The 13,956-nt window shown below is 40.3% G+C and overlaps 1 protein-coding gene across 1 annotated transcript in view; it reads left to right on the forward strand.

The window, feature by feature from the left end:
- Nucleotides 1-1,485: 1,485 nt before the first annotated feature.
- Nucleotides 1,486-13,956, forward strand: part of DDX10 (DEAD-box helicase 10) — a 203,854-nt gene continuing 191,383 nt past the window's right edge. Inside the window, exons 1-4 of the mRNA XM_060770991.2 lie at nt 1,486-1,757; nt 8,639-8,699; nt 11,419-11,549; nt 13,001-13,159. Coding sequence (XP_060626974.2) covers nt 1,575-1,757; nt 8,639-8,699; nt 11,419-11,549; nt 13,001-13,159 — 534 coding nt within the window. The 5' untranslated portion in view covers nt 1,486-1,574. The remainder of the gene's footprint in view (nt 1,758-8,638; nt 8,700-11,418; nt 11,550-13,000; nt 13,160-13,956) is intronic.

Genomic DNA, 13,956 nt, shown 5'->3' on the forward strand with positions numbered 1-13,956 from the left:
TTCCTAACAGCCTAACAGCATCTGTCAAGTAGGACATTTTGGTATTGCTTATACGGGGGGGGGGGGGGGGGGGTAATTTAACTAATTTACGACACCATAAAAATCTCCAGCAAGGATGGCAAAGAATGAGGAAGTACTCCATCAGTGTCACAAAGTATTCCATCAGTGAAGCGACAGCTCCCCTGGTGGCCAGAATACCCTCATGAAAGCTGCAAAGTTAAATAGCCTCTGTGTGTCTGTCTATATATGTTGTGTGTCTAATTGGCATTGAATGCTTGCCATGTATATGTGCATTGTAATCCGCCCTGAGTCCTCTGTGGGGTGAGAAGGGTGGAATATAAATATTGCAAATAAATAAATAAAATAACTTGCCCAAATAAATAAATAAATAAATAACTTGTCCAAGACCACCTATTGGGCTTCATCATGTGGCGGCAAAAAAAGCCAATGGGATTTTGGCCTGTATCAATAGGAGCATAGTGTCTAGATCCAGGGAAGTAATGCTACCCCTCGATTCTGCCTTAGTTAGGCCACACCTGGAATATTGTGTCCAATTCTGGGCACCACAATTCAAGAGAGATATTGAGAAGCTGGAATGTGTCCAGAGGAGGGCGACTAAAATGATCAAGGGTCTGGAGAACAAGCCCTATGAGGAGCGGCTTAAGGAGCTGGGCATGTTTAGCCTGAAGAAGAGAAGGCTGAGAGGAGATATGATAGCCATGTATAAATATGTGAGAGGAAGCCACAGGGAGGAGGGAGCAAGCTTGTTTTCTTCTGCCCTGGAGACTTGGACACGAAACAATGGCTTCAAACTACAAGAGAGGAGATTCCATCTGAACATGAGGAAGAACTGCCTGACTGTGAGAGCCGTTCAGCAGTGGAACTCTCTGCCCCGGAGTGTGGTGGAGGCTCCTTCTTTGGAAGCTTTTAAACAGAGGTTGGATGGCCATCTGTCAAGGGTAATTTGAATGCAATATTCCTGCTTCTTGGCAGAATGGGGTTGGACTGGATGGCCCATGAGGTCTCTTCCAATTCTATGATTCTATGATCACAGCTTGAACCTTGGGGTGCATCTACACTGTAGAATTAACGCAGTTTGGCACCACTTTGACAGCCAAGGCTATTGGATCCTATGAAGTGTGGTTTTAAAAAGTTTTTTTTCCTTCTTTGCCAAGCAGGGCTTAGTTAAAGCCTCGACAAACTGGAATCCTGGGATTTGTAGTCTGTTCTAGCTCCAAGCTCTGTGACAGAGAAGGCTCCACAACTCCTTAGAAACTACAGCTCCCAGAATTCCATCGCTTTGAGTCGCGGCACTTAAAGGGATATCAAACTACTGAAATTCTTTTCAGTGACTCATATATTAGCAGTCGGAGGTCAAAAATATAAACCCTTAAAGGGGTGCCGGGGAAAGCGTCCGGCCGCTTCCAAGGGAGGACTTTTTCATTCCGAAGGGAGGCGGGGCGCTGCAGTGACGCATTCTCCGTGCGCCGCGTTGTTTCTGACGTCACTTTCCTGTGCCAGGAAGCGTGTTTGAGAGTAGCCAGCCACGCCGGGTGAAGTAGAGGGAAACCAGGATGGAGAAGGCGAGCGGCTCCATCTTCGAGTCCATCCCGGACCCGGTGCGGAACTTCGAGCGCTGGAAGAAGAAGTACGAGAAGAAGAAGGGCAAACTGCGGGAGCAGCGCCGGCAGCAGAAGCAGCCCGAGTGGCAGCTGGAGAGGCAGGCCATCGCAGGACTCCAGCGGCGCTACTCCGAGGTAAGGGGTACAGGAGGCCCTCAGCCCTCGTCGTCGCACGGAAGGCTACTGTCTCTTCCAGGACTGCTGGACTTCAGTTCCCAGCATCCCTGGTCATTGGCTAAGCAGCCGAGGCTTCTGGGAGTTGAAGTCCAAACAAGTCTAGGGCAGGCATTGGGCAAACTTCGGTCCTGTAGGTATTTTGGACTTCAAAATACCCACAATTCCTAACCTACTTAGGCGATCCCTGTTACACAGTAAATTCAAAGTGCTGGTCTTAACCTATAAAGCCCTAAACGACTCCGGCCCAATTTACCTGTCCGGACGTATCCTCCCCTATGAACCATCAAAATTGCTAAGATCATCTGGAGGGGCCCTGCTCTCGATCCCACCGGCCTCACAAGCACGGCTGGTGGGGACGAGAGACAGGGCCTTCTCGGTGGTGGTCCCTCGACTCTGGAACTCCCTTCCACTGGAGATCAGAACTGCCCCTTCTATCTTAACGTTCAGAAACAGGTGAAAACTTGGTGTGAAGATGCTGCGCAAACCAATTGTGCAGATGCTAGCCAATTGTAGAGGTTGTGAGACAATTGTACAGGGCTGCCACGAATTATAAAGGACGCACGCACCAAATGTACAGGTGTGGATGATTATGGAGGGAATTATTCTCAGGCCTCTGTTGTTGATAAGAATATGTTATAGAGGAGGCCAATTGTTATTTGTAATTTAAGGTAACTGCCACCAACGTGAGGTATTAAGGTATCACTGATGAGATCTGGCTCTACAGATGCAGATTAATGGAGATGAGACGGTCTTCAACAAAAGTTAATAAGTATTTTGCAGGCTGTTTAATAACTTATAGAACTTTGAATATAACTTAGTTTGTAACACAGTCGTCTTCCCTGATGACACAGCTTGTGATTAACTTTTACTGAGGTGAAGCACTTTGGTGAACAATGTTTCCTAATATGAATAGCCTTCCTATTTGATCTTTTCTTGATCAAATTCCTGATCCTTCCTCGACTAGGGATCTTAACAAGCTTCTTTTAGTCTACTTTAACTAAAGAAACTGGTCAGATTTCTCCCTTCAGCCCTTCTAGACTGAAAAACCTTCAGCTATTCACACCTCTCTCCCAGGCTTTTCCAAGCCTCTCCACTCTCTCAGACTCCAACTCTTAACTGACCCTTTTTCAAAGATGCAGATAACTTCTCCTCCTTGGCTCCGCCCACTTCTCACTGAGCTAGCCTGCCTGGTTTCCTTGGCAACGCTCCCTGTTGATACAAACCAGATAACTCTAATCTTAGCTATTGTTACAAAACACAAACATATACTCTAACAGTTAAACATATACATAGTATCAATGACTTCTGCACACTTGGCTTTGGGGATTGGCATTCGAGGAATGAGCCATGATCCTGTGATATGGATGGATGACGATGAATAATGATTTTTGATGACGACTGACCACTGTAATATATAATGATTGTATTTTGCTAATTTAATATTTTAGTGTGATTTAGAATATGATGTTTTAATGACTGTTGGTAATATTGATGTTGGAAACCGGCCTGAGTCCCTCGAACGGAGGTGAGAAGACCGGCATACAAAACTGCTAAATAAATAAATAAATAAATTTTGCCCAGCGTCCAAAGTCCAAATGCAAAAGAATCTCAGTCAGTAAAAATGAACAGAAAATCTTTACTCAGCAGAGACGAAACATAAATTGGCAATGTTGCATACAAAAATCAAACAAGGAGATTCCATCTGAACATGAGGAAGAACTTCCTGACTATGAGAGCCGTTTAGCAGTGGAACTCTCTGCCTCGGAGTGTGGTGGAGGTTCCCTCTTTGGAAGCTTTTAAACAGAGGCTGGATGGCCATCTGTCAGGGGTGCTTTGAATGCAATATTCCTGTTTCTTGGCAGGGCATTGGACTGGAAGGCCCATGAGGTCTCTTCCAACTCTATGATTCTATGATTCAAGCAGTGCAACAAACTTACACAGTCTTTGTAAGAAACACAAAATAAGGCATCTACATCTTACAGCAAATGAGAGATCAAAATAAACTTGAAATAAATAGCTATTTTACCATAGCCTCCTTCAGCGTAGCTTCTCTAAAATGCTACCCAGAGTAAATTCTTTGTCCATAGGTCTCCTCAGAGAAAAGGCTCTCCAGGTCTCTCCATCAGCATCTCCTGCTGGTACTCCAGAATGTATTCAAGAAAACTCAAACAGTTATAGTCCCTTGGTTCTGGTCCAAGATTGCTGGTTCACCTACTTTGCTAGCTGCTCATGATAATTACACACAATAAGGTTTTTCTTCACACACACTCATATGGTCCTGCAAGGACTTAGTGCAACAATCCCTAGTTGTCCAAGTAGGATAGTCTTCCAAGATCGGTGTACTGGCTGTGGGTCCGTAGGTGACTGTGGAGCCCTGTTCTTGATCTGTATCTTCTCCTGCAGTGAGGGCATTGGTTTCCAGGTGGAAGATGGTGGTCAGGCTTCCGGACAATGTGACCGGTCCAGCAGGGTTGATGGCGGAGGACCATCACTTCAGTGTTTGTGGTCTTTGCTTCTTCCAGCACGCTGACATTTGTCCATTTGCCTTCCTAAGAGATTTGCAGGATTTTCCGGAGGTAGCACTGATGGAATAGTTCCAGGAGTTGCTTGTGATGTTTGTAGACAGTCCACGTCTCGCAGGCGTAATAATAATAACTTTGTTATATCTCACCACCATCTCTCGTAAGAGATTTCAGGTGGCTTACGCACGGCACAAAGTGCCTAAAAACAGAACATAAAATAGACGCTGTGTAAAATATAATAAAATACATATGCATATAAAACACCAACCAAAACTCAGTAAAACTGTGCTCATCCACCAATGGCGGTAAGCTGCTGTAAACATGGCCAGGCTTAAAACAAAAAAACATACAAAATACATTATGTATTAAAAACATAAACATGTAAATACATTTAAGTAAGCAGTTAAAACATAGTCCTAAAATCATAATTATTTACAGTTATTTACAGTATTTATATACCGCTTTTCTCACCCCTGGGGGGACTCAAAGCCATGCCAATAATCTCAACTTTGTATCACTGTAACTACACTCCAATGCTTGGTTCCATAGCCAAGTCTTCACTTTCTTTCTAAAGGACAGGAGGAAGGAAGCTAATCTAATAACACTGGGAATTGAATTCTACAGCCAAGGGACTACCACTGAGAAGGCCCTGGCCCTCATCCCCACCAACTACACCTGCAAAAGGGGTGTGACTGAGAGTAGGGCCTCCCCAGAAGATCTTAACATCTGGACTGGTTCATAGAGAAGATGTGTTTGTACAGGTAAGCTGGGCCAGAACTGTTTACCTGTACAAATACATCTCCTTATATAAATTTTTTCAGGGGGCATGGACCTGTTAGTTGATATTTGCCACAGCAGATTGTAAGACAGCACTCTGTTAAAAGCTGTTTTTCAAAAATGTTCACCTCTAAAGTTCTGCCAGAATAAAGAAAATCCTTGAAAGGCAATGGAAAGTCATTAGAGAGAGAGAGAGTTTCCTTTGGGAGACATGATGCTGAATTAAAAAAAAAACACCCAGTGGAAATATTTGGGGGGGGGGAGGGGCTATTTTCAAGTTGCTTGGGGCTAACTTTTTGTGGGAAAGTAGAACTATAGAGCTAGAAAGTATCTCAAGACAAATTGTAAACAACTATTGCCATTCTGTAGTGAACCAAATTTGGGATTTCCTTTAGTGGAAGAGGAAGAAGAAGATTGTTCAGGTCAGGGATGATTAACTGCCTGTCTCCTTGATGTTTTTGAATAATATCTCATCATTCCTCACCGCTTGTTGGAAAAGATTGGTGTGAGTAGTATGTCGGAAACATGTAAAGGGCTGAAGTTGTCTACTTTGACTTCATTTATGAAATTTCAAGGTGAGGGTTTGAATTGGAAGGAACACAGAGTGAGAAATGATATGATGAGAATGCAATATAGCACATAAAAGGCCCTTTCTCCCTGGGCAGTAAGCCCTCAATAATCAGCTGAAACTTGAAGGAGATAGAAATAAAGTTTTACTTACTTATTTACTTACGTCTAACACTGCCAAATAATCCAGATTATCAAAGTAGCTAATCCACATTATCTGCTTTGAACTGGATTATATGAGTCTACACTGCCAGATAATACAGTTCAAAGCAGATATTCTGAATTTTATATGGCAGTGTAGAAGGAATCTCAGAAGGCCCTTTCTCATATTCCCACCAAAAGTTCTCATGAGGGTAGTCAGAGAGAAGGGCCTTGCTGTAAGGTCTCCGGTAGGCTCAGATATGGAGGTATGGTCCTTCAGATAATCTGGACCTATGTCATATGTTGCAAAGTCAGAGACAAACATATAAGGATTGGACTTCCCTTTTGAGGGAAGTGGTAGCTGGACTGGTTGGATAGCAAGGAGTAAAGTGGATGACATGATAAGAGATTTATAAAAAAAATTACATGGTGTGAAAAAACTAAGCACAGTAGTGAGAATTTCTCCCCTTTTTATATTACTACAGCTTGTTGAGAGGAAATTGATTGCTGAAAGATCCAAGTCTTTATTATACAGCACATAATAAAACGGTGGAATTTGTTGCCATTAGATGAAACAGTGGTCACCAACTGGGTTGGCTTTAAGATTTGTGGATGGTAAATTGTGGATGCTCATCCCAAAGGCTATCTCCTGCCTCCAGGATCAGATGCAGTGTGTCTGCCAATATTAATTTTTGGGAAACATGAGCAGGAGGGTGATGTTGTGCTCCTATGCTGCTTTGTAGACTTTCCATAGGCACCTGGTTGGCGACTGTGAGAACAGAATTTTTTACTGGATAAGACTTTGGTGTGAGCCAGCAGGACAGCTCTCATGTTGTTTGAGTGGCTTCTGTCGCATCAGAAGATCCTGACCAGGATGGACCTTGGTTCTAATCCAACACAGCTGTTCTTATGTTCTCTGCACCCAGCTTCTCTGGACAGTTTATTTACATGGCAGAAAAGAGTTTGGCAGTCTGCATGCCAGCTGGATGACATTGAAAACATTTATCATTTATGAAATGCTTGTGGGCTTACCAGAACCCCCTCTTGCTTAGTGGAAGCCTATATTGGTGGAAGAATTATTGCTTCTGTTATTCCAAATATCAGTTCATTATGTTTTACGAACCGGTTTTTGCTTCTCTATGCATTTGTACCTCAAAACCATTATTTCTCAGCCAATTTTAAAGTGCTCCTTTTGAAATTTAACTAAAATAGCACACCTAGGTGGCATATGATGACTTCTCCATGCCAATAATAGGATTTTTAATCAGTGGCATTAGCAGTGGTTTGAAAAAAACCCTCATGTGTACAAAAATGGCAACTGCCTTTCATTTATATGTATATCCTTATCCCAAGGGTCTCAAGGATTAGACAATTTCTTATGGAGATACATCTGTTAGTTTTAACAATTCTGACTGAAGCAGCTCTGTAATCAGTTTTTATCAATGCAGTTAGGGCAGGATCCTAATGGAAGATTGGATTGGGGGAAAACATAAGCTGTAATATGTTGAGGTGGCATATCTTCCTTTTCAATGTTTAAGTGCTTGCATCATCATCTCCTTCTGAGGAACTGGAAATATTGAGGTTGGGTGCCATTACTTTGTATATTTACATGCTTTTCAGAACATGGCTTTAACTAAAGTGAGACATTTATTTCTTATTAAGAAATAGGGAACAGGTGGCCCTCAGGAACAAAGAGAGGGTAACAAGGGCTATCTGGTATCCACTATGGCCCCTTCCATATAGCTGAATAATATCCCACATTTTCTGCTTTGAACTGGAATATACGGCATTGTGGACTGACTGCCCTTCCACACAGCCCTATATCTCAGAGTATCAAGGCATAAAATCCCACAATACCTACTTTGAACTGGGTTATCTCTGTCCACACTGCCATATAGTCCAGTTCAAAGCTGAATATGTGGAATTTTATTCAGCTGTGTGGAAGGAGCCTCAGATTACCCAATTCAAAGCAGATATTGTGGGATTTTCTGTCTTGATATTCTAGGTTTTATGGCTGTGTGGAAGGGCCCCATAATGCAGACAATAGCAGTTGATAATCTTATAGTTATATTTATTTGCATCCCAGAAGTGGGACTCAAGATACAAGTAAAAAAATACAATAAGTTAACATTAAAATAGAATTAAGTTAATTCCAGCTTTAAAACAGTTCAAATGGGCACTTAGTGAAATACAGTTTAAAAGATAAAAGTAACTGTTAAAAAGGGTCGAGTTTAAAACAATGTAACGCCTTCTCCCCTTTAGATCAGCCATCTTTCCTCTGGTCAGTGGTAAGATTAACTGGTTAGTTACTGCTTTTTGAGGCCACTTGCTACAGGAAGCAGCATTGTCAACAATTTCTGTTGGACCTAAAATATTTCTTATAAAGTGAAATGGAGTTCTTGACATTCATTTGCAAGGCCTTCCCAGTGAATTGCAAGAATACAGTTTTGAGATTAATCTTTTTAGTAGTAAACCAAATTAGAAGTGTTATGCTGTGGCTGGTTAATGCTCTAGTCTGTATTACAGCGAATGGTGTAAACTCCCTGGAGTTAGAGAGGACTTCTAATTAAACAAGCATTAGGAAAACTATTTGTCTCAGCTTCTGTCTTTTTACATATAGTGTTATGATATGAACTGCACACTTTCCTCTGATAGAATAATAACAGATAATCAATCTCTCATGCTAATTCTACATACTTTAGAAATATTAGAAGGATTGCAGGATAAAGTATCTTCTACAATAATTTAAAAATAAGCCTATATGAAATTCTTTCCTATATTGCTTAATATTTTAAAACATAATAAACATGAGTGTTTTTGCCTATTTTTCAGATCAACGCAAATGAAATTGTAAGATTTTCAGATTTCCCACTATCCAAGAAAACACTGAAAGGTAAATGCAGTCATTTTATTCATTTAATTTCTTTATACTTTCATATTTTTCATTTGGATTTTCCAAATATCAGGCCAGCATTATAATTATTTTACCACACTAAGTTTTACATTTCTTTGTTCTCATTGACAGTTTTTCAATATGTTATTACTATGTGTCATTAGATTCCTGCCCAATATTTTACCCATATTTTCCAGTTCACAATAGTTCATTTTCTGCATGGATATCAGTTATATGTATAATCTTGCATGAATCCATGTTTGCTCCGTCAAATGTGACAAATGAACAGAGCTATTGCTTTGATTATATATTTGGTGAAAGAAAACATCTTCTTTAAGATGTGGTGGCATGTATGTAGAGTTATTTTCCCCAGTTGCTGAATATGTAATCCCAGTGTGAGTGGTGGTAGGTTGTGTTCAGTGTGACTCTGTGGATTATTGCAGATTATTGTCTAGCATGGGTGAATCCCAAGGATATGAACCAATAATTCAAGCTGTCGAAGCTCTAATAGTGCAGTTCTAACTTAGTAACTGGGGCAAGACTTGGCAGAGCCAGTAGTATTAGGTCAGTTGGAGCTGTGCTATATACATAGAATCATATAGTTGGAAGAGACCAAAAGGACTATATAGTCCAACCTCCTGCCACGCAGGAACACATAATGAAAGCCCTCTCGACAGATGGCCATTCAACTTCTGATTTGAAACCTCCAGAGAAGAAGACACCACCATGCTTCAAGGCAGCATATTTCACTGCTGAACAGCTCTCACCATTACGAAGTTCCTTCTAATCTTTAAGTGGAAACTCTTTTCCTGCCCTTTGAATACATTGCTCCATGTCTTAGTCTCTAGAACAGCAGAAAACAATCTTGCTCTTCAATGTGACATCCTTTCAAATATTTAAGCATGGCTATTATGCACATCATAGCCTTCTTTTATCTTAGCTAAATATACTCAGCTCCCTAAACTTCTGCTCATAAGGCATTACTTCCAAACATTTGATCATTATGATTGCTCTTTTCTGGATATGCTGCAGCTTGTTAATATCCTTCTTGAATTGTGGTGCCTAGAACTGGACACAGTATTCCAGGTGAGGTCTGACCAAAACAAAATAAAGTGGGGCCGTGGCTTCCCTTGATCTAGACATTGTACTACTGTTGATGCAGCTTAGAACCTAGGTTCGTCCAGGATAGGTGCAACTTTATCTAATGGATTGGAATCCAGGAATTGTGTTTTGGAGGAGCTTCCATAGGTTTCCATGCATTGGACATTACTTTGACCAGTGGCCCTCTACAAATTGCATTAGCCTTTTAAATTGCCTTGAACACGCATGGTTATTTTAAATATAGATATGCTATTGTGGTTTTTTATGCTTATATTGTCTTATTAATTTTATGTTTATGTTGTTTACTTTGTGTGTATTGATGATGTTACTTGGAAACCGCTCTGAGTCCCCTCAGGGAGAAAAGCAGTATATAAATAAAGTTTTGTTTGTTGTTGTTGTTGTTGGTTCTCAACTTGTGGGTCCCCAGGTCTTTTGGCCTTCAACTCCCTGAAATCCAGCCAATTTACTAGCTGTTAGAATTTCTGGGAGTTGAAGGCCAAAACATCTGGGGACCCACAGGTGGAGAACCACTGAATTAGATCAACCCTAACCTCGGTCTACCTTTGTGTTGACAAATGGGTTACATCTCTGGGAAGATGTCCTATGAAGAGTATAAGAAACTGGGTATGCTTAGCCTGGATAGGAGAATGCTAAGAGCAGACATGATAGTCATATTTAATTTTCAAAAGGGTATCGAAGATGGAGCAGGCTTATTTTCTGTTGTTCTGGAAACTATGACATAGAGCAGTGTTTCAAATTGCAGGGAAAGGGATACCACCTAAATATTAGGAAGAGCTCTCTGATGGTAAAGAGCTGTTTGACAGTGGAATACGCTGCTACAGTCTGTGATGGGGTCTCCTTCTTTGGTGGTTTTTAAACAGGGAATGGATGGCCATGTGTCAGGAGTGAATTGATTGCGTCTTTCTGCATGTCAGAGGGGTTGGACTTGATAGTGGTCTCTTACAACTCTATGATTCTAGGATTCAAACAAGATTTCAGTGTTTTGTAACTTCACTCTCTCTCCTGCTCTTTTTTGTCCCCTTTTGGGCTCTGCAGATGGCTCATTTCACCTGATCTCTCAGAGTCTGATCTGATGGCACAAGGGGGATTATGTCAGCCTAAGGTCAGCTCAGTTCTAGCCAAAAAACCCAGGACAGGGCAGCCATGATACTCAATGACTTCTTCACAAGTGCTTTTGATGAGTCAGTGGGATATAATAATAATAATAATAATAATAATAATAATGATACTTTATTTGTACCCCGCTACCATCTCCCCAAGGGACTCGGTGCGGCTTACATGAGGCCAAGCCCACAGCGCATCAATAAACAAAAGCAATAACAGTAATCAATACAAAACAGTCAAAATAAACTCAAAACAGAAATAGCTCTCCACCCATATAGAGATGAATGCCTAACAACAAATGTGTTAAACCAGTGTTTATTAGAATCATAGAATCAAAGAGTTGGAAGAGACCTCATGGGCCATCCAGTCCAACCCCCTGCCAAGAAGCAGGAATATTGCATTCAAATCACCCCTTATTATTTTATTTCTTATCTTTATTTATACCCCTCCTTTCTCCCCATGAGGGAAAATGTTGTTGTCTTCTCTAAACCAGGTTTGCAGGAAGCCCAGTATCGCATGGTGACAGAAATTCAGAGGCACACCATAGGTTTGGCATTACAGGGTAAAGATGTGCTGGGAGCTGCAAAAACAGGATCAGGCAAAACCCTGGCTTTCATTGTACCTGTAAGTGATTAATCTCCTCTTTAATTTTATGTATTTTAATCATTCTCTTAGGGTATATGTCTTAATTGTTAATTATGTTATTAGTATAATTATGTCTATTTGATTGTTCATATTCTGTTTTTCATTTTGATGTTAATTCTCTTTTGTATAAGTTCATGGTTATTATCTTGTATTATTTTGTATTATTCTGAGGTTATATTCGCTAAAGGCATTGAGTGTTTGCCTTTTTTTGTGTAAACCACGCTGAGTCCTCTCAGGGAGAGAGGGCGGGATGTAAATAAAGTTTTATTATTATTTAATTTTCCAGCAGAATGTTTATATTTGTTGTCTTTTTGTTAGGAGGTGAACAAAAAAATAGTTTGCCTATAGAATGCTTTGCCTAACTGTCATAGTATTTGCATTTGGCCCTTCAAATGGGATGGGATGTGGGGAGCTTTGGCTTTCAGATGTTCTGGGCTATGAATTTCATAGTCTCATATCACTAGCCACAGTGAATGGGGTAATGAGAATTTTCGGCCAAATTCTTTGGAGAGGCAGATAGTCCCTGTGCTGTTGAAACAAAAAGATATTTGAAATACTGATTAATTAGTTATATGTGTCTAAGCTATATGTGTCAAAGCAGTGGCAGAATTAAAACACCTAACAAATACAATTTTGAATTAATAACTAGATAAATACCATTATGATAATATGCAATGGAAGAGTCTGAAAAATGCAGTTGTAAGAGATTTGGCAGAGCTATATTTTTACACTATATTATGGATTGGGGAAGGGACTAGAATTACTGTATTGATGTTAAACGTCTTGTTATAATAATATTAAACATGAAAATTTAAACATATTAAATTTAAAAATATTAAACAGGAAAATTTATAAGATAAAACTAAAAGCTTTGCATCCACATGGACTACAGAGGAGTTCTCCTCCATGTTGCTCAGATGTACTGTTAAGTTAAGATCATGTGATGATGGAGTGTTCAATATGTATACCAAAAAGTTTTCTCTTTCTTGTAATGGTATATCAATATGTACACCCCTCTGCCTTCTGATTATATGTTAGAATTGTATTCTAACATTTTGGTAAACACAGCATTAATTATACTCTCAGTGAGAGTGGCTCCCTTTTCTGGTTTGAAGCTATATTGAGGTCCTTAATTACAAATGTTCCACATAAAAGGACTGCAGATCAAGCTGGCAATCAATACTCTGTTGTTCTGTAGACAGCCAGAATGATTGTTTACAATAGTCTTTTCAGTTATGGAAGACATTGATGCGCACACAATGAACACTGCATCTTGGCCATATCAGGGCATTCTTAAGCCCAACCACTTCTGCTTTTATTTTTGTTATGTAACTGCTGTTTACATGCACACAGAGAGCTATTCTAGTTTTAAAAAATGTTTGATGAAGAAATTTGATGAGATTACTAATTAGTATTTTCTAACTATGCAGGCTCTGGAAATCTTGTATCGACAGCAGTGGACCTCCACGGATGGTTTGGGAGTTCTGGTAATCTCTCCCACCAGAGAACTAGCATACCAAACATTTGAAGTTTTACGTAAAGTGGGGAAAAATCATGATTTTTCAGCTGGTCTTGTTATTGGTGGCAAGGTAAGCTTCCACCTCTTAAATAAGCACATTTTCACATTTTAGTGATGGAAACAGTACAGATCTTGTAAAAGCTATTTTTAACACTACTTGCTCCGTCGATATTTAACATTTACACAAATGATCAGCCACTGCCGAAAGGGACAGAGAGTTTCATCTATGCTGGCGATTGTGCCATCACCGCTCAAGCAGGGAGCTTTGAAATTGTTGAACAGAAGCTCTCCGAAGCTTTAGGTGCTCTTACAGCCTATTACAGGGAAAATCAGCTGATTCCTAATCAATCTAAAACTCAGACATGTGCTTTTCATCTTTAGAACAGAGAATCATCTCGAGCTCTGAGGATTACCTGGAAAGGAATCCCACTGGAGCATTGCAGCACACCAAAATACCTGAGAATTACTCTGGACCGTGCTCTGACTTAGAAAAAGCACTGCTTGAATATCGAGCAGAATGTGGGTGCTAGAAATAATATCATATGAAAGCTGACTGGCACAACCTGGGGATCGCAACTAGATACAGTGAATGTATCTGCCCTTGCACTTTGCTATATGCTGCTGAATATGCGTGCCCAGTGTAAAATTTATTTATTTATTTACTATATTTGTATACTGCTCTTCTCAGCCCTCGGGCGACTCAGAGCGGTTAACAACAGCAAAATTCAGTGCTCACAAACATCATAAAACAGTTAAAACAATTAAAACAGTAGCATAATAAACAGTCAATATAAATCAATAAAACATCTCATTAGCGTCTCATAGTTAAAATCAAGATCCAGTCTTATCATCCAATTGTTCCACATT

This window comes from Anolis sagrei, chromosome 3 (assembly GCF_037176765.1).
Source record: "Anolis sagrei isolate rAnoSag1 chromosome 3, rAnoSag1.mat, whole genome shotgun sequence".
NCBI lineage: Eukaryota > Metazoa > Chordata > Lepidosauria > Squamata > Dactyloidae > Anolis > Anolis sagrei.